The sequence below is a fragment of the Dermacentor andersoni genome, chromosome 1 (assembly GCF_023375885.2).
Source record: "Dermacentor andersoni chromosome 1, qqDerAnde1_hic_scaffold, whole genome shotgun sequence".
Classification (NCBI taxonomy): domain Eukaryota; kingdom Metazoa; phylum Arthropoda; class Arachnida; order Ixodida; family Ixodidae; genus Dermacentor; species Dermacentor andersoni.
In genome coordinates this window covers 187,182,949-187,208,121 of record NC_092814.1, presented here as the reverse complement: position 1 = coordinate 187,208,121, position 25,173 = coordinate 187,182,949, and the positions used below count along the sequence as shown (strand labels likewise).

The window sequence follows — 25,173 nt, the reverse complement described above, 5'->3', positions numbered from 1 at the left end:
CTTCTTTTTTGTAGGAATCGGCGCCATTTTTGCTGTCGATATGACTGGTGTTACGGTTACGGTGCTGCATTACCCTGCGGCCTTTCGCGCTTCTACTACATTCATTCGCAATGTTATGGCAACACAGAGCGTTCGGGATGACGGCCGCTTCGAGAGACCAGTAATTTTCGTGGCCGAGGAGCTGGAAAACTCTGCTGCAGCGGCGTCTCGACGTCAATGAGGCGGCAATTCTCGCATGGTGGCACCATTGGGAGGCCCGTTGTGAATGCGGGGCTGGTCGGAAGAGCTTTGTTGTGGCCTGGTACTGTCCTCAAGTGAATGGTTACGCGGTCTTTTAAGGACTACTTAATCTCAAACGAGCTTAACAGCATGGATGACTTGGCTCGTTTCGGCACCGAACCCTTCGAACTATATACCCAACAGCACTCTTGGCACTGATAACAAGCTTGAAACATTTGTCAGGGATGCTTTCGGTGCTGAGTCATGCGAAAGTTTGCAAAATTAACTATCCCCTAAAGTAATTGCTCGAGAATACCGCCCAAGGAAAGCTCAGTTTCTTGCTCAGAAGACTATGATAATTAAAGAGAACTCATTTCTCTTTCCGTTAATCTTGTTAGATTCGTGTTATTTTTTTTTTCCCCCAGCCTGAAAAGTCTACCCTCGCGTTACAATCGTGGTCGCGTTACATTATAGTAAATACAGTAAGCACAAGCATGACCTGAACTTGTTTTCCTAGCACCTAGTCCTGCTGCAACCTGTCTGGAATAGGTACATTGAAACAATTTTTCGTAGACAAGGTAGTCATTTTCTTGATTATAACACCAACTACTACGCTCAGTAAAATAATCTAAGCTTGGATTGTACATGAGATAGGATAGAGAGCTTTCAGACGCTCCCCCATCTGTTCGTTTTCCTAAACTGATACAGTATTAGTGAAACATTGTTGAAGTAATTTTAAAATTATGGGTGCAAGGTTTTGATTTCCGAGTTGATTGTGATTATAATGCAATCGTCTATCACTGCAAATGTTACAGTACTGTTGCAGTCACATCTAACGCTCAACATAAGCACTTGGTAATAAGACATTAGATAGAAAGTTACTCAAATGTCGTGGTCAGGAGTCAGCACCTTTTATAATGACTGGATATAATCGAACAAGGGTGGAGTGTAGAGGCTTCACCAAACCATTGCAATATACTGCAATGGTATACGAGCAAGATGCGATATTCTTCACTACTTCCGTGCCTTCTTTATGCATACGAATGCGTTCTAGGACTACACAGCGTAGGAAGCGATAAAGCTGACATGCGCCCATTTCAAAAGCCAATAGCCGCCATATACCAGAAAGCATATATCTATAAGTCATTGCATTAAGGAGCCAACTGTATTTGCTGGAAGCACAAAATTGATTTGCCCAATTGGACAAAATTGTGATTCTACAAATAGGAAAACAGACTGCACCTTCTGTCATAAGAAAACTATCATGCGTTGGGAGAAATGTGAAACCAGATGTCGGAAGTAAATAGCCTAAATGCTGTCGCTCCAATAAGGTGGGCATTTGCCTAGTATTCTATATGTAGCAAGGCTAAAAACCAACAGTTATACAAAACTTTTCTATCAGTATACTGCTGATGTGACATTCTGATGCCTTTTAAAATTCACTTGTCAAAGTTTAGGCATATATGGGAGAAGGACCACATACAGTGAAACCTTGTTACTGTGGACACTACATTAACTAACTTCTTAGATCAGTGAACTTTTCAGAAATCCCTTCCTGACTGCTTATCGCTTCAATGTAAAGATATTTCAGGGGCCGTATTCTGTAGCGGTTCGCTTTGTAACCGGTTCCTTTTGGCTGTTACGTCTGGATTACGTCACTCGGAGAAAGAGTGGAACGGGGCGGCATGAGGGGAACCAATCAACGAGCGGCGGTCTGCCGGAAGATCACGTCATCATTTTTGTTTGTACTTGGGGTACGGTATAGCAATTGAAGGATGTTGCTGGTTTGATAAAAAAAACATTGGTTTGTATAGAACACTTGCAAATATATTTTCAGTAATAAATGTGAGCTTGCGGCGCAGACGGCTACTGGGAGTTGTAATTTTATTTGTGTTGTTTTCTTATTTAGTCGCTAGGTGGTGTGCCATACGTTATGCAAACAACTTGCCTCACTTTGTTTACGTTTTGGACTTGTTCGCGCGCCGAAACCGAAACGATGTCGTCGCGCAAAAACAGGCGGCTGGGTCCTCACGTTTGACCGAGGCAGCGCGAAATACTCTTTTCATTTGTCGAGGAGCACCCCTACCTAGCAAAGGCATCGTATGTGTTGGGCCAGCAGCTGACGGCGGCTTTCTGTTGCGCCGTGGATGGGAATCTAACCCATCTTTTTTCTTTGCCCACAACCGTAATGGCCTTGGCGATGGCTGTAATGATCCAGCTGACCGAAGGCTGCGACAGTGCAATCGCTTTTTCATTCCCGACGCACTGGAAAGCTCCCGGCGCCAAAAAACCGCCGCGCACACAGCACTTTCATCGTAGTGTCGACACCACGAAATCTTTGAGGTCCGAGATGTTCTACTAGCTCATCGCAAAGACGTCGCACTGTGTCTTTGGAGAGCCTAAAATGCCTTCGAAACTCTCCTTCGGCCATGCAGAACGCGTCGTTGCCTCTCGCCGCGTCATTGACTTTCGGCGCTCGCCAGCAGCACAACCAAAGGAGCCGCCATTGCCGTCTCTGTCTCGTCTCGTCTAGGTGCCGGCTCGTCAGCTGGCGCGAGACTAGCCGGCAGCCACGGTTGCCCCAGCAACCCTCGACATCATCTCGCCACCGCACGCGACCCTCGAGCGAACCACTTCTCTGCGGTTCCTCTCGTAGCAGGGAACCGGTTCCTTTCCAGATGATTGACAAGCTGTATGACGTCACCAAAATTTGTTGACCCGCCCACCAGGGATGACGACAACGAAGCGCCGACCAATGGCAACAGCCAAAAGGAACCGGTTCCAAAGCGAACCGCTACAGAATACGGCCCCAGTACTATGAACTTCAGAATACCGAACTTTTCGGACTAACAACCGATATTCAGTTTCTATGTCAACACCTTAGTACTATGAACTAATATTCTGAAATCTGGGGATGCTTAGATTTCCACATATCCTTTGCGGCAGCCGGAACAGTAGGCTAGCAGCCAACAAGGCGCAGAAAGTAGATGCTGCCGCGCATGGCTTCGCAGAACCGGAAATGGCGCCAGAGGGGGGAAAAACAAGACATTTTTTTTTTTTTTTTTTTACGAAGGCAGCGACTCATCAGGTTTTGCAAGCGCGTTCTCTGACCAGACAAGTGTTCCCTAGCAATGGAGGCACGTCTCTTCCTTCTTTCACCCATGTTTCTCGGCACGCCTTTATTTTTCTTTCGAGCTTCTTTCTGCAGTCGTATCAGCTGTGCGCTCAAAGATATGTAACCTCCGTGCTCACAAGATGCTAAACGGTCGCACTTTGTCATTTATGTGCTTGCACTTTGGAATAGTTAAGGATTTTCGCCTCAAGCGAAACATTTGTTCCGTCTATGGCAAGGAATGTTAAAAACAAACAAACAAAATATTTTTTTAATTCACCGACGGTTATGATACTCCCTAATGCGAAACTTCAGCACAGCTGTATATGTGTTTTCATTTTGTGACATATTGGCTGGCGCAGACAATCTGTCTCATGCGGCACGTTCAAAACGGAAAGAAGTGTGGGGCGACTGTCTCTCGAATTGGGAGATCACGACAGGCAGCGAATGGGTGATGCTTGGGCACGATTCACAGCAGCTACCGCAGACAGACCTCATGCAGCGCTTTGTTTCCATATAAAGTCAGAGCCCTTTGTAACGATACCGGTTTTAACAATATATCGGTTATACAGTCGAAACCACTTACAACAATATTCAAGTGCCACGGAAATTCCATTGTTATAATCGATAATTGTTATAACCAGGTCGCACGAAAAAATCTAAATAGGGGAATGGCAGAGCTGATGTGAGAAAACTATAATGGTGGGGAAGCCAGTGCCCCTCCCCACCACCTTCCTCCATCCTGCTGCTGATTGTGTTCGCTTGTTTAACTGCTTCCTGGGCGATCCGATCGTGTACAACAAGGCGCGGCTGTCGGCGTTAAAGAATGGCACTGCGATAACTGCAAACAGGGGTCACGGGTGGCCCCAAAAGGGGCCTTTAAAAAATGCGAGAAGGTTGCTGTGGCAGCCTGTTAGCTTGAGAAATCCAGAAGAAACGCTAAGGTGAGATCGACACAAGCAGTTCGCCATGTACTTCTCACTGGCTTGCACGAGAAAACCCTATGTCCGTCAACCTTGCATGCTTTACGTGAAGCTTGTTGACATCCTTCTCCAAGGCTTCCAGGTGCTCCATGTAGTGCAGTGGAAGGTTCCTCGTGAAAATGATGTCGCGGAGGGACTGAATCATCTGCCGGGTCTCCTGTAAAGACAACATTGAGGCAGCCTGCCCTACCGTTACATCGCTGGCATCCTCGCCGTCGCTATCTGACGCAAGCATATTCGCGACGATCGCCTCATCAGTTAGAAGCACTTAGTTTCCAAATCTATAGCTGTGCACTTTCTTTTCACTGGCAATGCCGTGCATTGCTGATGAACAGCGGGTGCATCAGCCATCTGCTGTTTTGGCGGCGAGTCAAACCAACTGTTGGCTAAATGAGGCTGAGAAACCACATGGCCAGGAACGATTTTGATGCAACCAACAAAGACGAATGCGTGTGATTAAGCTGTTTGCAGAACTGTGCTGAATGAAGAGCCAGTGAGCAACATGCGATCAATCTGCGAGTAGCGCAGTTGACGTGGTCCATTCGTGTTTCGGAGGGTGGGACAGCTTAGTGTTATGAGCGCAGCCCATTCGTGTTCAGAGGGGTGGAAGGGCGACGGGAGAAAGGCGCGCACAGATGGCTAAAGAATGAGTGCGCGGCGGCTGTTGAAGCAGCAGCCAATCCTGCAGCAGCTTGAATTTCTTTTTTTTTTTTTTCTTTTCAAGGATTTCGCTTTTAACCACCTTTCGACTCGGACACCCAGCAGCCCGACTTCATCGTTATAACCGATAAAGTCTGGCTGCTAGGTGTCCGTGCCAAAAGGTAATGGAATGCAAAATCCTTGAAAACAAAAAAGAAAAAGTGAAATGCGAGCCGCTGCACGATCACCCGCTACCCCAACTGCCGCCACGCACTTCTCTCTACGAGAGATGCACGCTAGCCTCATGCGCATCTCTCCCATCGCCCTTCCACCCCTCCGAACACGAATGGGCTGCGCCCATAGCTCTGCGCCGCGCCACCGTCCAAAACAAAATGGCACTGTGCTAACTCCACTGACAACACTGCTGGCGCTGCTCTCAGATTGGGGCATCCTACCCAGATTACTCGCTGGGCCAGGCCCTTACAGTTGGTTCACTAACCTATGGCCCTTATTATGTGCAATTCTGCTAACGGATTAAGTCGCTCGTGCTTGCCTTTGTTCATTGGGACTCGCCGCTGAAACGCAAGATGACTGATCCGCCCGTTGATCATCGGCAATCCATGACGTTAGCGGTGAAAAGAAAGCGCACTGTTTTAGTGCTTCTAACCGATGTGGCAATTGTCATGAACGTGGTTGCATATGATAGCGACAGTGACGGCCACGATGGTAGTGCCGACGCGGTATGGCAGGCTGCCTCAACATTGTCCCCACAGAAGGTCCTGTAGATGATTCAGCCCCTCATCGGCTTGTTCTAACAAGGGACCTTCCGCTTCGCTGTGTGGAGCACCTGGATGCCCTGGAGAATGATGTCGGCAAGCTTCGCATAAAGCAAGCAAGGCTGACGGACATGCAGTTTTCTCGTGGAAGCTAGTGCAAAGTATGTGGTGAGATGCTTGTGGTGAGCACGTCCCAGCGTTTCTTTTGGATTTCGCAACCTGAGATGCTGTCGCGGCAAGCTCCCCGCATCCTATAAAAGGTGCCTTTTGGGGCCACCAAAGTGATGCCTCGACGGAGCTCCTATGTCACTTGCCGCCCGTGACCCGTCATTGCAGTTCTTACAGTGCCATTCTTGGAACACCGACAGCCGCGGCTTGTTAACAACACATGATCGGAGCGTGCGGGAAGCAGAGTTCAAGCTAAACAAGTCAACACAATCAGAAGCCTGATGGAGAAAGGTGGCAAGGAGAACTGGCCTCCCCGCCAAAATAGTTTTCTCGGAACAGCTACGCCATCCCCCATTTTTATTTTTTATTTTCATGCAACCCGGTTATAACAAATATAGGTAATAACAATGGAATTTTCGTGGCACTTGAATATTGCCGACTCTATGGTATCTGTGTACAATGGCGCGCTACTCTGGCGCCATCTTGTAGCGATTGTTGCCACAGAGCGGCACTACGGCTTTCTTCTCGCGCTTTCACCATACCCTCCTCCTCTGCTTTCCGCCTCATGGTTCTGCTGCACCCTGCTTCTCTGCTTTCCCCCTCACATTCTCTTTGCTGTCGACATCTTTCATCCTCGCTGTGCTCTGCATTTGCTCGGCTACGCCGAGGTCACAGGAACAGCCGCCTAAGATATGCGCTCTAATAGTAACAGTACTCTTTAGAGGCGACATGGAGCTTTTTTTTTTTGTTGGTGTTTTTCTTGGTGTCAGCGTCTCTTTTGCACGCTACACTCTATATATGGTGTTGCGTGGTGGCGGAATCTATGGAAAATAGCGGCAGCGTGGGCCGAAAGCCAACAGCAAAGTTTTCGGGGACAGTTCATATGGTGAAAAAGTGATGGGCAAAATGTTTAATTTTGAGGCTATGACCATTCACTAAAACGACATTTCAGAATAATGAACAATTTGCCGTGGTCCCCTGAAGTTTGTTATATTAAGATTTCACTGTACTGTGGTGTCCTTGACAGTGGTCCCTTTTCATTCTTGGTATGCATCACCGCAATACATAGCATATGCTTCACCACGTAACACAGCTGTATAGTGGCCGAAAAATCGGTTGTATACTGTATCTCGTCCTACCTAACCAAGAAGTTAGACCTTGTGCTATAATCATATGTAACCGTATATGTATATTCTTCATGGATCCAGAGTTTCAAAGCATGCCTCTGAACTCCATCAGTGCTAACAGCTGGAACTTGATCATCTTGATTTGAACAAGTTAGATGTATTGGAAAGGCTGCTTACAGAATTTTCCTTCTATTAGCATTTCTGCATTACATATGTATTTGAATAGGAAAAGAAGAGTTAGCCTCAATATAATGCTTCCTTATAAGCCCAATCTCTTATCATTTGATTTAGTTGTATACTTGCAATGCAAAACCTGTGGCAGAATCTGTGGTAGTAAATAAGCCCAATCTCTTATCATTTGATTCAGTTGTATACTTGCAATGCAAAATCTGTGGCAGAATCTGTGGTAGTAACTTTAACGTTGCTGGGAAGTGCGGTTTTGCAATAAAGAAGATGCAGTTGTCAAACTAATGCAGCTGGCTATAATAAAACTACAGAAGTGCTACAGTGTATTGCACATAACTGACATGGTATCAATCTTCTTCATATTTCAGGGAGCACTCGTGATACACCATCAGATTTGCCTCCATCTGTCTCTGATAAAGATGTGAAGACGTTCAAGAAAGCACAGGAGATAGCATTAAAGGTAAGGAAACATATATTTTTGTTTAATAAGGTTAAAGGTTAATTTGACCTTGCCATGGTGGTCCTGCCAGAGTCATGTGCTATTTCATGTCATCAAGCGCTATTAGACTTTGCAAGTGTTTGGCTGTATAAAAAAGTCCCTGAACAGGGAAGCTGTAAAGTATTACTGCTATGTTTACTCAAATATAGATCGACCCCGAAATTTGTAAGTCCAGAAAAAAGAAAAAACTTATGTGTAAGCCGAATGAAAGAAAGACACTTGATTGAGAAAAGAACATGCATTTTACAGGGTGTCTAGCGACCTCGAAAATCTGGAAAGGTCATGAAATTGTCAGGTAAATTCTTGTTTTACCTAGGGGAGTCGTAGAAAATGGCCAAGAAAATGAGTTTCAAATTCCCACAGGTCGGCTGCCCCACGAAACCTTTGCTTAACCAAAAAAATTTACTCGTGCCACGGGGTAGTAATTAGACTAGTAATTATAAAAAATGGAATAATTAACAGTTAGCTGAAGGATTCAGACAATTGATCCTAATACAATGCATTTGAAGAATATTCATAACCGGTTATACTAGACATACAAACAGCTGATGTGGTCAATTGTACAAAGTACTTAAATGAAAACCGAAATTGCTGAGGAGAGAGAGAGAGAGAAACTTTATTTGGTTCCTTCAAGGATTTAGCGTCTCGAGGTCTCGGTCGTCTTGGGCGCCGGCGACTTGGAGCCTCTTCCGGCAAGGGTGGGCCCCTATTCCAGGGCTCCACTGAGCCTAGCTACCACACTAGCGTGCTGCACTAAGGCCCTTTGGGCCTTAGTGAGCAACTGCCGTGACCTTAGCAGACGCACATCTGATTATGCCCCACTGTTGGGCCAGCATGAAGCAAGCGTTCTTATAACTTCTTCCCTACTAAAAACAATGAAGGCAAGGAAATAAGAAACTGTTCATAAAAATTTATTTAGCACTATTTCAGGGGCTCACAGAAAAAGATTGGTGACATAAGAAGCATTTTGAAGCCAGAAGCTGTCCACAAGTTGTAAGAACGCCTCTTGAGCTGGTCACACCCATTTTATTTTAATGGCCACCTCGCCTAACAAATGGGGCCCTCCTTTGAAAGCAGGGTAAACCATGATGCTGCCTGATAAATCGCACGATTGAATGCTTCGGAACTATTTGCTGAGGTGTACTTGGATTTCGAAAAAGTGTCTGTAATTCTGCATACTGGTAGCGAACAGTGTGATTTGCGAGAATGCTTGCTCCCTTGTTCTCTTTCTTTAACAGCTGTCTGAGCCGAAATATAGAGTCTTCCTTTGGAAGCTCAGTAAACCATGGCTTAGGCTGGAAAAGGCGCATAATTTGATTACCACTAGTTTTTGCTCAGGAGTACTTGGCTTTAGAAAAACTGTCCACAAATTTGGACACCAGTAGTGAAGAGGATAAAGCCAACATTTTAATTTATAAGCTGAACAAGGAGGCAGGAATATTGTTGCCTTTACAAGCACTATACAAGGCCTCATATAATTTTTGCGTCTACCATGGCTGAAGTAAGCATGTCAGCATGATTCCTGCATTCTGAGAGTGCCCCCTGTCACCTGCAGCATAGGCAGTCCCTTCATTCTTCTTCTTCTTTTTCCCATGTCAGTTCGTGCAAATCACAAGTCAAAGGTGGATGGGTGTTGCTTCAGGACGTTAAACCCCATGAATCAATCAAATTAACATTAATTGTAAAGTGGTGGCATGTGGCCATCTCTTCAACAATGCTCTCACTATGAGCCTATTATTATGCGGTGAACCCTGGTCCATTCAGGTCCCAATGCCGAACTAACGAATGAACAGGAAAAACAACATTAAAATCAAGTTGGAGAAGCATACCTTTATTTACTGAAGTATTTTCCAATAGTTGTCTGCTTTTTCGCACAGATTCTGGCTGACATCACAATTTTTCTTAACTTTTCCAAGTGGCCAACAGCACCTCCTCACATAACTCTTCGTCTGAATCATGGTTTTCCCGGGCGCCCGTGACATCATTAATAATTTCTTCATCGGTCAGGAGACCAGTCGTGGCGACACAATCATCAATCACGATGTAGTCCTGAAGGGTCACATCTGTGGGCAGACTGACACCTCGTCGGCTACTTCTGAAGACGAGGTGTCTGAAGACGAGTTTGTGTCTCTCCCGAAACCTCCCAAATCAGCCTTCTGAAGCTATGAACGATTCAATGTTGACCATTGCAACGTACTTCTCACCTTGTGCCATGATGACAGGTCTGCTCAAAGGCAGATATGCGATGTGACAGTCAGTAACCCACTGGAGCAAAGCTTCTTCGAGCTGGGGATGAGCTGCGGTTCGCAACCGCTTTCTTGATGCCTGAAATTTCTCGCTTTCAAAGACTTGAAAAATCTGTTGTTAATTTTTCACGTACGTTCCCAATGTGCTCCGCTTCACGTGGTACTTGGTCATAACATGTTGTCGCGATTCGCCGTTCTTCAAAGCCTGCAAAATTTCCACCTTAGTCCCCAAGTTACTGGCTTCGTACTTCTGCTTTGCCGGCGTTGCAATCACTGTAGTGCACGTATCACTCTAGTGGCCACTATAGTGATGGATAAGAATAGATTCAATGGAAAACAAGTTACTGAGTATGGGTTGGCATGGATGATGGAATTTTGTCCAATGCTGCCATGATCCAGTTCGCCAGCTGGCTCAGCAAAGCTTGCTTGATGCATCTGGTTGGAGTGAGCTGATACTTCGGTAAAATTGACGCTCTACAACACCCTAGTTCGCTCAAAACTAGAATACGCATCTGCCATTTGGGATAACAATCAAGCATCACTAACCGTAAACCTTGAAGCAATTCAAAATCGAGCAGCTCGCTTTATTTTATCTAACTGTTCCCGCCATTCCAGCGTTACATGTATGAAAAAAAAAACTGAATCTGCCAGATCTTTCATTACGCCGCAAATGTGCTCGTCTTTGCCTATTCCACAAGGTTTATCACTCTGACCACGTGCTCAAGAATCAACTTATCACTCCACCTTTCTGTGTTTCATCCTGTTCTGACCGCAGATATAAAGTTGCCGTCCCATCCTGCCGAATGAACAAGTATCATGATTCTTTTTTACCCTGCACAAGTGTCGACTGGAACCACCTTCCTGCTTCCATCATTGAGATCACAGATATATTTTCATTCAAAACAGCAGTCTACCACGCTATCGCTTAACGTCTGCATATTACATTGATGTACCACTCCTTTCTGTAGTGCCTTAGGGCCTTGCAAGTATGTATAATAAATAATAAATGAATACTCATCCAATGTCAGCCAGCCAGTACAGTGTTACCGAACCCTGTCCTTGAACGGCTTCTCTATAGAGACCTCAAGTGATTGCTGTTGGGTCGTCATGCCACCGGGTATGATCTGTAAAAAAAAATGTGCAAAGGAACTTTTGTGGTTCAAATAAGCTGTATTGCACAAGCCCGAAATGGCAAAATTTAGTATCTGCAAATATGTCTAAAGTCCTTGATTTGCAAACTACTGGAGCAGTGAAGTATTAATGTTTTGCAGTGTGATCTAATTTTCAATGTCAAATTGTCGAATAACAAAACAGTTCTATTCGTGTTGGAAATTTTCGAATATTCACATTTTCATGCTTAATACTTCTTGTCTCCAGTCTTCCTCTATCTGAAGATAGATTACTATGCCATGTTTGGTGAGCAAAGTGCACGCTTAGGATGATGTGTGAGGGCATTGCTCCTGGATAATTAGAAGGTACATCATAAAGCCCAAGTGGCCGTAAACCATCACACTTGAGCTGCATTCTTCTAGTCGCAAGGTAGCTATTTGTAAAGGCTTGTTAATTGAAATTACATAAGACTGAGGAAAATGTACAAATTATCTGAATCTCGAATGATTAAATGGACCAAGAAAATAAACAAATGTTTACTGCATCAGTATGGCTTAATTTAGTGAATAGTTGTTGCTCTCATTTCTGATGCGCAGAATCTGCACATAAACTGTAATTTTGTCAGTGATAAGCCTTGCATTGTTCAGGGCCTCGTGCTGTTTATCATAGTGTGGCAGTGGCAGGACACACATTTTAATCCAAATAGGCGTGCTTCACTGCCATACTTGTTTCTTATTATTTTGCTACCATTGAGCAAACTCACAACTAATCGTCCATCAGATTGTAGTCGGTGAGCTTGATGCTGCACACAGCCTGCAATAAAAACACCTTTTATTTTTAATAGTATCGAAGCGCTTATTCAACTTCGCCTGGCAGAAAACTAAAATGAAACCATTGCTTGCTGCAGGTGCCATAGCGACTATTGTAAAAGAATCTATATTTGCTACAGTAGCGACTAGGGTCCTGTCAACATAATGCCAATGCTGTGTTTGTTGCATTAGGCATGAAAAAAAAAAATCAACGTATTCATATGTGCTGCTTTTTACATCGTATGTTAGCATTGCCTTGCAGCTTCTCCGAAATAATCACTGCGTGGCCCAATACTTCAGAATTAACAAGCTTTCACATTTTCACATTTTCGAATTCACATTTTAATGCTTTACACTTTTCATACTGACCTTTATTTCTTTGTGCCTAAAACGTGGTGTTGTGTTGTCTGCTGTGTTTCACAGACGATGGGCCAGGATATAGTCGTACCTGACCACCAGACAAGGTGCCCTGCTGCTATTGAGTTCGGCCAGTACGAAATACAGACTTGGTACTCATCACCCTACCCCCAGGAGTATGCCAGGTAGGGCAAGTGCCCATCACAAATTTATTACAGTCAATTTTGTTTTCAATGTTGTCTGCAGTAACACTTTTTACATTTTCCACGTTTTGTTTAGGCTTCCAAAGCTCTTCCTTTGCGAGTTTTGCCTCAAGTACATGAAGAGCCGAAGCATATTGTCAAGGCACCTGGTAAGCCTGATGGTCTCCTGCAAGGCCAATGTTTCTGTTGGCTTTTTGTTTTTCCCCTGCTCAATTCCATAACTATACCATTAATTGTTAAAAGGGCCAGCAACATGTGACAAATTTGTCGAATTCATTTGGCATTAAAGGGCACCATTCACAAATGTCCTTCAGTAGAAATATTTGAATGCATTGTGTAAGAGTGCACTTATTGATAATCAGGATGACGCACTGCCTTTACTTCACAGTTGTCCCACTTTATCCATACCATACATGCTGGAGGCTATAGTGGAGCAGGATGTTGCCCACAGTACTAGCACACACACTCTTTGTCACTGTGGTGCACTTGACCACAGAGATATGTTTGGAGAAAAAAATTGGCAGCCCCAGAAAGGCCAAAAATGCCTGTTTTCTAAAATATTTTCTTAAATGAACTAATGACATGTAACATGGCAAAATTTTACCAAACATGTCTTCGCCTTTTCTTTGCTGCGCATGTTCTGTACCCAGCGAAAGTGCACCTGGTTTCACCCACCTGCCACGGAGATCTACCGCAAGGGTGAGGTATCTGTGTTTGAGGTCGATGGAAATGTGAGCAAGATCTACTGCCAGAACCTCTGCTTGTTAGCCAAGCTTTTCTTGGACCACAAGACCCTTTACTATGATGTGGAGCCCTTTCTATTTTATGTGCTCACCAAGAATGATGCAAAAGGCTGCCACCTGGTGGGATACTTTTCTAAGGTATGCATATGCTTTCCATGTCCTTGTTTTCTGGCTGTACATATGTTAGCAAAATAGTTGCATAGAAAGTTTTTTTTTTTTTCTCTGGCATAGCAAAATGCATATAAATACAGAGAGATACCAGGTACTGCAGACATTTCTTGATGGTTAGTCGCTGTTAAAAAAAGTCGCACTTTCGCCCGAAAGGCGAAGCACTGATTGCGATAGCAAATTAGTAGATCGCTATACAAAGTAAGGATAGTAGCTTTATCAGCCGTCTAAACTTGTGAACATTTGCTTACTAACTAAATTAACAAGCACAGTGTCACGTGCGCACAGGTAAACATGAACACCTCCAACTCTATGACTACGCACGCTCGCTGTCAAAACACTGTAGTGAGGAATCGTGACAGCAGCAGCGAGCAAATTGACTTTCATGCTGTCTCTCACTTCAACGTAATGGAAATGTCGAAAGCACAGCGTGTACGAAGCTACCAGCACTAGGCGCACTTCCACACGCCGCAGATCGCTTTCAAGATATGGTGCCCGCGCGGACGCATCGAAGCAGCAGCGGCCGCTTTCACTCGCATATACCGCATACAGGGCGCGGCAACAATGTTATGGTGTTTGGACTTTGCACGGTGAGGGCAGAAATGCACTTGGGGTGTCCATATAGTTGCTATCGCAGTAATAGAGGAATTGATATTGCAGGCATATGGGTACCTTGATGAGCACCTGTGCTCATCAAAGTAGAACTTAGCATGTACCCACTGCTTACCTTTTCCTGGCAAATGTATACTCTTGGAGGACAAGTAAATTAGCCCAGTCACTTACATGTATTTTTCTGTTGGTTCTTTGCTGTAGCATAATGGTATAAACAGGGTGTCTACCAACCGGGAAAACCGGGAATTCGCAGGAATTTTGAATAGCCTGGAAATACTCCGGGAGAACTCAGGGAATTTGCTTCTATCAGGGAAAATTAGCTGGAATTTTATTGAAAGAGAATGAAAGTCGCGCTAATGCTTGTTCGAGTAACAGAGGAATCGTAACGAATCGTCTTTCACGCCGTGTCGTCGGCTGGAGGAGTTGCCAGTGTACAGCGAATGACCGATTTTCCGAACGCTCGATAGTTCGGACGGCTTTGTGCCTCCACCACGTACCCCATAGAACCTATGTACAAGAACGGCTGAAATTTCAGGTGCAATAATCCTTCGCTCTCCAATTTTCCGAACTTTTTGCAGTGACCACAGGTCTGAAATGGCATTAATCAAAACTACTACCACCGACATTTTGATTACCTCCCCGCGTCAAATGGCGCTCTCGCACGCAGTTCCGCTGGCAGCTGTAGCCACTGACGCAGCAATGCTAAGCCTAGCTGCTTCAACGTTTGCTATTAAGCTTCTTGCGATTCTGTGGCGTGTTTTCCATTGAAAGAATTTGCCGCTGTCCGCAATGGCACTGACTCTGCCTTCGTGGTTCTTCCGAATGGCTTCGAAGCTCGAAAGCACCGCATGTTGCATAATGCCGGTTCCCTAAAGTCGGCTTCGCCTCTAAATAGCATTGTTACGTGGTGAAGTATATGCAAAGGTATTGCGGTGAAGCATAACTAGCGTGTGAAGAGTCAACTGTCATGGAAAACAGTATGCATTCTTTCATTATAGACGCATGCACCCGCATCTCCTGTCACAGTATGAGCACCAGTATGCCTATTAAGTGTACTGGCAGGCCGTCGGAGCTTTTTCGGATGTGCCTGGGGGGATTTAGCTTAAGGCCAGTAAAAGACGTGCATTCATTTTTCCGACTGCCTGATTTTTCGGACGTTTTCGCGGCCCCTAGGGAGTCCGAAATATGCGATAATGACTGTACAACTGACCAAGAGGATGCTTTAAATGGTCCGTTGGGCGAGCGCATGTCAGAAGGGAGACGAGAACAGAAAGGACCTATGCACTGAGTAATGAATGGGACAGGAAGTGTGCCGCCGCTTCTTTGAAGGAGTTTAAGCTCAAAAAACAAAGTGTTGGCTGACGCCGAGGTGCAGGTGTCCCTAATACAAACCGAAATAAACCTTTTAAAGCAGTAAATTGCAATACTGAGCCTTTGTGCACTGGCTGTGAGAGTATGTCAGGACAGTTGAGATTACCAGCTATTGAGAGAAAATCTCATTTGTGACAAAGTTTGAGTCTCACACCAATAAGCTTGCTATCAGTCGATAGAAATAGCTCATCTTCGAAAATATTTGCTTCTATATGCACTTCCTTTTTGCGCCTATTTGGCGCATGTCCTACAATGGGTTTTACCATTTTTTAAAGATATTTTTTTTTTGCTGTGCATTTTACTAACGCCTCCTTTCTGTTTTCTTTTTGAATAAAATAAGCACTACTCCTTACTATTCAAACTGGATTAGGTCATTTTTTTATTTTTTAACATGCTTAGTAGAGAGTGACACCATCAGGCGACATGGTGTCAGCCTGTCTTGACATAAAATGAAGTTCTGCGTCACTCAGGGAATTTTGCAAATGCACTTGAGGAAAACTTGGAAAACTCATGGAATTTGAAAATGTCAACTTGGCAGACACTTTGATAAATTTTCGCTTCCCATCTCGCTTGTCCATTGACTTGTCCCATTTGACTTTGTAAGTGTAAAGTACACCGTTCGCAACAGCTCTGTCAATTGCCCGTAATGCGATGATTTTTGTTCCACTACAGTTTTTCATCAGTATTTTACATTGTTCCCTGCCATCTTAGCTCCTTGATTATAATTCACTCGCTGGTGCAGTGTTCTGGTTTTGTAATTTTCAGAGAGGTCATTAAATCTATATGAATGCAATTTTTATTGTATGATCTATTAGTTACTACAGAACTATGCCTTCTTTCTGTGTTGTACTGTGCTTCATGCTAAAGATGCCAAGTTACTTATACCAAGAAATACTCATGATGGCATGACAGTGGTTTTTTTTTTTTTTCAAATATTGGATAATGTATTTTGCTAGTGACAGAAGGTGTACAAATATGCAAGCTGCAGTGCTCTCACATGGACACACACACGTGGAGTAGCATTCACGTCGTCATAGCAACTATTCTGCTGTGCTCTGCTGGTGTGCCCTGAGGCTGAAGTAATCACAAGTAGCAATCAAGTCTAGAAAACAGAAGGCTTTCTACTTAGGGAAAGATTAAATAATTGCTGGCCTGTTATAAAATTGGGCCCAATTGTTTGAGCTCTATTGCAATTGAAACTTGAGATGCTGCATGGCGTAGTCAACCATAAAGCTTTACGGAGCATAAGATTTGAGAAAATCTGAATATCTCCGCAGCCTCACAACGCAGTCTAGTATTCTCACAAAGTGCCTCGAGCGGCCAGTCGCGCGGAAATTTTTTGTGCATTTGCACGCTTCTTTCACGCTCCGAAAAACATTTAAGTGGCACGTATTGAGCAACAGAAACCTGTGCCGAGAGTTTTTCATGTCGCTCTACAATTTTTCATTGACACTTTTCATCTAATTATAATATTTGAGAAGTTGATTAAATAAGACTAATTATCTAATTAGGCAGAATGAAAAAATAATTTGAGTATTTCCAAGCGACTGCAAACAACATTACCTTGGTTCTGTACAGCTACGTGGCATTCGCATATTTTTAAACCGTGGCTAAAGTTAGCTGGGACACGCTGTATAATAAAGCAATGTGTTACTTTTCAATCTCTGCTGTTCCAAGTTTGCTGCTGCTTGTGTGCTGCGTCTAAAGGTAAATCATCTGGTCCATGTGCCAATGAACAACATATCATACTAAATAAAGATAATTACTGTTAACAAAGCTGTATGTGTCTCATAGTAGGCGTGTGCTAAGGACATGCTTAAAAATAAAAGTGTACTATTCCCCACCCCTCTGGGTGTCCTGACCATGAGATTTCCACAAATTTTAAAGTTTACAGGTTGGCAGGTTTGCAGCTATAACACACTCATAGGATGTGCATGTTTTGCTTCTTGTGCCTGCTGCTCTCCCAAGCACTGACCAATCTTTTCTTTTTCTGTTTAAGGAGAAGCACTGTCAGCAGAGATACAATGTGTCTTGCATCATGACCATGCCACAGTACCAGAGGCAGGGATTTGGACGCTTTCTCATTGACTTTAGTAAGATCTTTACTATGTTTTTGTACTTCAATACATGCACCATAACATGCTTAGCTGAAACATATTCCAACCACTTTTGCAGGCTACCTGCTGTCTCGGAAGGAGGGGTTGACTGGGACACCCGAGAAACCCCTCTCTGACCTCGGCCGCATCAGCTACATGTCCTACTGGAAAAGCATCCTGCTCGAGTTCCTCAATAACTACAAGGACAGCCACATCTCCATTCAATGTGCGGCTCTTGCTACATTTTCTTTGGTTTCTCTGTTCTTGAGAGAGAGGGTGTAATTGTTTTATTTTTTTCTCTCCACTTCAGGTTTGTCCTCGTCAACTGGTCTTAATATTCATGACATTGCAGCTACACTGCAGCATCTTAACATGTTCAAGAAAATTGGTAGTGAGAAAAGCCGGTGAGTGCACTAGCTGCTGGAAATTGCACTAGAAAATGGTTTTGGGGGTGTTTGACCATTATGGTTGTTTGTGCTCTCCGTGTTGTTACAGCATAGTCATCAGCATCGACAAACAAATGCTCAGTGAGCATATGGCAAAGGTTCACTCTGGCAAGGACCGGAGAATTATCTTGGACCCTGAGTGTCTTCGCTGGACGCCCCTGGTCACTCAGCCACAGTTCAAGGATGAAGAGCCTGAGGTTTGATTGAGCTCTTATCTCCTTGCTTTTTTCCTTCCTGATGTTTTTTCTTTTGCTAATTTTGATCTTGTTTGCAAATGTACAGTTAACATGATCTAATGCACATTTTTCCTGTCAGCTCAAGCAGCGCCAAGTTCCTTTTATTATTATTATTATTATTTTTCTCATCCAGCTGAACCAAAGGGGGAAAAAAGTTAAGGATAGGCTGCTTTATGGACGACTGACTGTTTCAGGCAACACACCAGAAAAAAAATTTTGGCTTGCTTAGTTTTCATATTGAGCGCAGAGTGTTTTGCTAAATCTCTTTGGCCAGCACTTAATGACAGGCAACACGTGTCATTTGTTGGTTTAGAGCAGGAACACAGGATGAGGAAGAAGTTTGGCACGCGGCTCTCTCTCTTTTGAAAGCACGGTCCAGTTAGCGAAGACAGACCAATGCAAGACCTCTGGCAGCAGTGGTAGGACACTCATGATGTAAAGCAAATGCAATGTACAGCTATGGTTTACACATGACAAGAGCTGCCTGTACAAGTCCCAAACAAAGGAAAGCCATAGGTTGCTTGGAATGAAGCCCACTTCTACTTTCTGCCTGGTGTTATGGCAAAAGCTTTGGCAAAATATTTTTCATTTTTGTTGGTTTGCTTATTCTTGGTGTAAGTTGCACATTTAAATGAGAAGTAATCAATTTTTTCCCCCTAGTACTTGTATATCTCATAATTAAAGGGGTTAAGGTGCACAAACTTCCAATGCATAAAACTGAAGAAGCAAAAAAAATTGATGTTCTTCTTGGATACTCACAGCCCAAACTTTATGAAGCAGAAACGTGACAACACAATAGAATGATTTTATTAGAACTCGCAGAGGGTATCAGCACCTCCATGACATCGCTGCAGCGCTTTGTTTGTTTTAAAAAGCAGCTTTCTTTTAAACATGCACTTGGCTGCTGCACATGTATGGTAGTGACCCGTAAAAAGAATTGGCTGAAGTTTCATTACCGAGAATGTGTTTAAAATTTGTTTCTATAATAATGTCACGTGGTGGTGACGTTAAGAACACAGTGGCGATACTGCGAAAGGCAAAACTAGATTTTATTGGGCGAACCTGTGCCCACAAAACAGGCTACACTTATAGCACAACGAAAGCGGCGAACACAGTCGGCAATCGTCGAAAATCTGATCAGCGAGTCAAGCGCGTCGGCTTTTATACAGCAGTCGTCGAATGTTCCAGACTAATCGTTCGGACCCGCGTACCTTCCACAAAGTTCTACACCATTCGCGTCACGCGATGAAATCAGATAACACAACGTTCGGCGACAACAGACAGCCGGGTAGAAGCATCGATAACTTTCCAGAAACTTCGGATACATGCAGGCGCGTCCCGCGCTGTGCGATTACATTTGTTAGGTGGCGATACGTGGTCGCCCGATAAAGATAAGTACACGTGTCAATAAGAATGTAACAGAAAGAGAATTCACAAGAACAGTTTCTCACTATACTTAAGCACTTCCGGCACACAGTAAGCGTCGTCTGCTCGTGTTACAACGTGCTCCATTTTGACGAGAGCTCCGCTGTCGGAGTCTTTTCGCGAGCACTATGTTGAAGCACAAATGAAGCCCTGCCCTGACTGGTGTTGGGCAGTGGAAGATGCAGTAAGAACTTTGGGGTTATTGCGCATGATTTTTTATAGTATATGCATTTCCTGGCATGCAATGTTTGTTTACACTTACATAATATAAATTGCTGGGGCTTCCTTTCAGGAGGAAGAGCAGCAGAAACATCAGCAACAAAAGCAGAAACAAAAGCAGCAACAAAAGCAGCTACAAAAGCAGCAACAGCAGCAGCAGCAGCAGCGCCAGCAACGTCACCACCCAAGAGATACACCTGTAGTTGAGGAGGTAAAGAAGAAACGACCAAAGTTGATGTCACCTGCTGTTACTGCAGCTGCAGAGCAACGTGCACAAAAACAGCCTGCACCCATAAAGAAACCGAACCGTCGCCGTAAGCGTAGGATACCCTGGCTAAAAAGGAAGCCAGCCAGAAGGTGAGTGCCCTGGTTTCATTTTTCATGAAGCTTACATTAGCTTCATATTGACTTTAAGGGGGACACACAGGTTTTAGAGACCAAGAAATTGCGAAAAAAATCAATATTTTGAAAACTGTATTTTTGGAATTTCCAACTATTGTTCTATTACTTTGCCAAATTTTGCGCATTCTAAATCAATATTTTAGCCGTAATATAAATTTTTGGCACCAATGTAGGCTAAATATGAGCCAAAGTTTCCGTGAAAAAGTGCTTTTCCCACAGCACGTGACGGTCCCCCACAGTCGTTCGGTTGCGCCGACCTGTACATCGTTTCAAAGAGCAGTCACTCGTCTTCATTTTCCCGCCACCACCGGCTCCGTCGGAATATTGGCAGTGAATAAATTCCACCTCAAAAAGAAGACCCAATGCGTGCTGTAATTGGTCGACAAAGGTACGTGACCCTCAGCTAGCCATCATTGGCTAGATCCGCGGCTGCTCCACACACGCCGTGTGTGCCAACGAGGTTTCCCACGCTGGCAGCGATGCCAACCTCGACTCCGAAGTTCGTTACGAAGCTCAAATATCGAAAAAAAAAAGAAAGAGGAAGTCAACATACAATGTTGAGAAACGACACTCCGCCGCGCCACTTCTCGATGACAGCGATAAGGCGCATTTATAGTCCGACGTTATCGGCGCACGGACGAGCGTCTCTCAACGCAGGGCACGTCGGAGGGGCACGTCGGTCGTTGGCCACGTCTGGTTACGCTGGCTGCACCTAATCCCCCAAAGCGCTCCTTACAACGGTGGCGTTTCATCGACGTTTCAGCACGATGCTACAATTCTGCAGCCGGAATTTTCGCGGTGTATTGACAGTAGAGCTCAAGGAAAACTTAAGCTTTAGCGCCAACTCCTGCTACTCACCAAAAATCGGAACTACTAAATCGCACTGACGACACTGCTGCCGGGACAAACGAGATGCTGGCTACGTCTGCTGAGCATGCATCTGCTGAAAACTTGCAGCGGGTGCTCAGAAGGCATCACCGTAGTGACACTAGCCATACAGACTACATTCCTGGAGGCTACTAATGCAGAAGCACTTGTATAATAGTCAAATATTTTGTGGTGTTCTGTTATAAAAATAAATTCATTTTGTTTTTTGAAGTTTCCTCAGAATTTCATTTTTGGTGTTTTTTAAACTTGCCGAAGCGCTTTTAGTCTTCAGGACACATAGAATCATAATTTTAAGAGCGGCATGTTGCTACATCTGTGTACTACGCAATGCTAGGAGCAGATTTTTTAATTTTGCTTTTGTAAATTTTAAAACCTGGCTACTAATTGAACCACATGATTGCCATGTCTAGAGATCGAACTTCAAATTGCTGTAAAGTTGCTAATAGCTGCAATTTTAAAAAAGTAGTCCTACAGTTGTGTTGTTTACACTTTGTAGTATCCAGTCATGTGTCTTTATAAACATTCTGGCTGATACTTTTCTTACAGTTGTTCAGATAAACAATAGGTGATTAATTTTAATTGTATCTAGAACCACTCAGTCAATTTAGTAAAGCAATTATATTTTTGAAATCAGCATGAAAAACTAAGTGACACCATTAAATTTTAGCCAAAAAATAAAGAAAAAGTTTCTGAACCCCTCTTCCCCCCTTAAGGCCCGCTACCTTTCTCATTTTAACTTTTTTTTTTTAACTCAGAAAAAAGAAGTACTTTTTTTCTGAGTTTTAGTATTCAGTATGGAGTTTCTGACTAAATGTATCCGGCCAACACTGAAGGATAGGAAGCAAGCGCCATTTGTTGGATTAGAGTAGGAACAGAGGATGACAAAGTAGTAGTTTGGCACACTAGTCGTTTCATTTTGAAAGCACTACCAGAGAAGACACACCAATGCAAGACCTCTTGCTACAGTTGTATCACACAGCTTACTTAAAGCAAATGCATTGCACAACTATGTTTCACATCCAATGAGAACTGTCTGTACGAGTTCCAAATGAAGCCATAGGTGGCTTGGGGTGAAGCTTACTTCCAGTGTTCTGCTTAGTTTTGTTCCCATTGCAGATAAAGTTTCCAAATTTATTTTCTTTGAATATGCTTATTCTCCGTATTTCGTACATTTAGATAAATAAAGTATCCAACAATTACTCCCTAATGCGAAATTTGAGCGCAGCTCGATACATATTTCCATTTCACGGTATATTGAGGCACAGAATTCGAGACCGAAATCACTGTACCGATTGGCGTTGGGCCAGTGCGATCAGTGCCTTCGCAGATGGAAGGGCAGTATGGGAATGATGGCATGACGCTAGCGGCATCAGAGCCAGCTGTGGAAGAAGAGTACGACGAACGGGCAAGCAGTGGCATGAGCGCAAGGGGCAGTATGGGAATGCTGGCATGATGAGCGGCATTAGAGCCAGCTGTGGAAAGAAGATGACGAATGCACGAGCAGTGGCACGGGTGTGGTTACGCCGAGGGACTCCGAGCTCAACCCAGGAACAGGCAACTAAGAGCTGCGCTCTAAAATAAACATTTTTCATTTGGGTATTTATGTATTGTCCTAAAGGAGGTTAACTGCAAATATGCTGTTCATGGGATGGCTCAAGCCATATACTACCATTTCCTTTGGCATTTCGAAAGTGTGTGTCCCTGTGACATTGCACTAACAATAAAAAAAGAAAAGCACAAGAGAAGTCTGGAGACAGGAGCCAGTTCATACACTACAGTCGAACCCGACTATATCGAACCCGTTTACATCGAATTATTCCATATATCGAACAATTTCTGGACACGGTATAGTTACAATGAGTATATATAGCAAACATTACGCTTACATCGAACAAAACTAGTAGCGACTCCCGATATATCAAGCGTCAAGCGGCGGAAAGTGCCCCCGGAAGTTAGCTTTCCCTCGCAGTGACGGGAAAACCCAGCGGCGCGGCTCCATCCAACCGCTCTCCCTACGTGACCGTGCTACCTCGGAGCCACCGACACCCCCCTACAAAAAATGATCCTGGCCCGCCCGCCCGCAGCGCTTGCTCAGACAGCCAATCAGAGGCTCTTGTGCCCTCGTCGTGCAAGATGGCGAAAGCAGCGAAAGTGCGAGTTGTGTCTCGCTGCTTATCTGATTCATTGTGTGCGCCTTCTCCCGCAGTGTTGCCGTAATGAAGCGGCAGAATTCGCCTTTCGTCGTGGAGCTCGAAATCATAAATCGGGTCGAACGCGGTGACAAGTCGGATGTCCCCGCAACGTGCAAGATTCCGAGGTGCACTCTCGGCACGATCTTGAAGGGGGAAATTAGGGCTAAAGCGGCCTAACTCGCGACCCGGTGCCCGTAGTTACGCCCGTGGCGCCCGACGCGTACGCACGGCCGTGTACGAGTGGTTCATCCGAAATAGCTTCAGCCGTACCGACTTCCGCGTGCTCGGTGATGACTGTAAATTCTGATTAATGCGACGAAGCCCTTGCCGTTGTTGCCGAAGTTTGGAGCGAGCTGTCAGAATTTCCGGAAGCTGTTGAATCAACGGTGGATGAGTTTGTGAGCGCAAATGATGGTGTCGCGACCATGGGAGAGCCCGGAAACGAAGACTACATTGCTGACATCGTGCCGAGCACAAGTGAAAATGGGCACAACGAGGAAAGCAACGACAGTCTTTGGCCCGCACCCTCCGAAGTGATTGGTGCGCTTGCACTAGTCTGGTGCTTCTGCGCGAATGCGGAATGTTGCTGCCTCAGCTGCTCCAACTCCTTAAACAAAGTGGAAAAGTGCGTGCTTCGCACGCAGCGAAATTGCCCAAGCAGAAGAAAATGCAGGACTATTTCGTGCGAAACTAAGCTAGTTTCATCAATAAAGTGATTTTATAAATGGTATGTGCTTTTATGACATCCAATTATTTAGCAGGCTTACCTATATCGAATTATGCTCTATATCGAACTGATAGGCGTTTTTTGGCGAGTTCGATATAGCCGGGTTCGACTGTATAATGTTGTGCTGACTTGTTCATATCTGCTCCATGCACACTGTGCAAACAGAAACATGACTGAAGGCTAGATAGGTATGCACTTGTCATCTTTTTTTGTTTTGTTTATTTATTTTAGAATTTCAACCAGTAAATTACAGTTTTTATGTCGAGAGCATTAAAAACGCACTGGAAGCACCCAAGAAACCAAGACAAAGCATTAGAACTGGTAACTGCAACATACAATCTACAATGATTCGGGGTACTGCTAAAAGCACCTCGCAAAGTGTCCACACGAACATGCCTTTGCAAAGTATAAGGTTGTCTGGTTGATTGATTCAAGCTTACCCGCCAGATACGCTTAGCGGCTATGGTGCTGTATTGGTAAGCACGAGGTTGCGGGATCAAATCCTGTCTGCGGGGGCCAAATTTCAATGGGGGCAAAATGCAAAAACGCCTGTGTCATCTGGGGCACGTTAACGATCCCTTGGTAGTCAAAATTAATCCGGAGTTCCACATTACAGCGTGCCTCATAACCAAATCATGGTATCGCCATGGAATACCCCTGATGGGTTCAAGCTTGACTGGTGATATAGACTGGATTTCATACTGTAGTTTTTGAATGCTGCATTTCTAGCTTGACAAGTCAAAAAGCTTTATGAGAGCAACAGTGTTAACGTAAAGCACTGCGTGTTGGCCAACTGCTGTGTTCAGGGCTTTATGCGGTTCCTTGAAACCGTTGAATTTGAAAAGATTGTTTTCAAGGCCTTGAAAGTCCTGGAATTTTCACAGATCCTTGAAAATCCTTGAATTCCTAAATTTTTATTTTTAATAAACTTCCAGTGATTGTATTTGATAAAATTGCATCCCACCTGAATTCCTGCTGCGATATTGTTAAAAATAGGGTGCAAGTTTCGTACAAAGTCAAGTAAGCGCGTGCCTAGCCGACGCTTGTGAACGTCTGGCCACAACGACGCTGGCTTGTCCAACGTTTCCTCTCGCCCATTTCCCGTGTTACTTTTCAGTTGAGTAGAGAAATGGCCGCCACTGTGTGTGTGGTTGCATGGTCGAATCGTGTGACATTTTTTGTGTGTTTAGCGCTTGCGTGTGCGGTTGTATCGT

The 25,173-nt window shown here is 44.3% G+C and overlaps 1 protein-coding gene across 4 annotated transcripts in view; it reads left to right on the top strand.

Annotated features, from left to right (window-relative positions):
• Positions 1 to 25,173, top strand: part of LOC126547088 (uncharacterized) — a 176,259-nt gene that overhangs the window by 69,277 nt on the left and 81,809 nt on the right. For all 4 annotated transcript variants that reach the window (XM_050194947.3, XM_055062881.2, XM_055062882.2 and 1 more), the window contains exons 9-17: positions 7,579 to 7,670; positions 12,298 to 12,416; positions 12,511 to 12,583; positions 13,085 to 13,315; positions 17,328 to 17,421; positions 17,504 to 17,650; positions 17,735 to 17,828; positions 17,920 to 18,067; positions 19,824 to 20,107. In XM_050194947.3, coding sequence (XP_050050904.2) covers positions 7,579 to 7,670; positions 12,298 to 12,416; positions 12,511 to 12,583; positions 13,085 to 13,315; positions 17,328 to 17,421; positions 17,504 to 17,650; positions 17,735 to 17,828; positions 17,920 to 18,067; positions 19,824 to 20,107 — 1,282 coding nt within the window. The remainder of the gene's footprint in view (positions 1 to 7,578; positions 7,671 to 12,297; positions 12,417 to 12,510; positions 12,584 to 13,084; positions 13,316 to 17,327; positions 17,422 to 17,503; positions 17,651 to 17,734; positions 17,829 to 17,919; positions 18,068 to 19,823; positions 20,108 to 25,173) is intronic.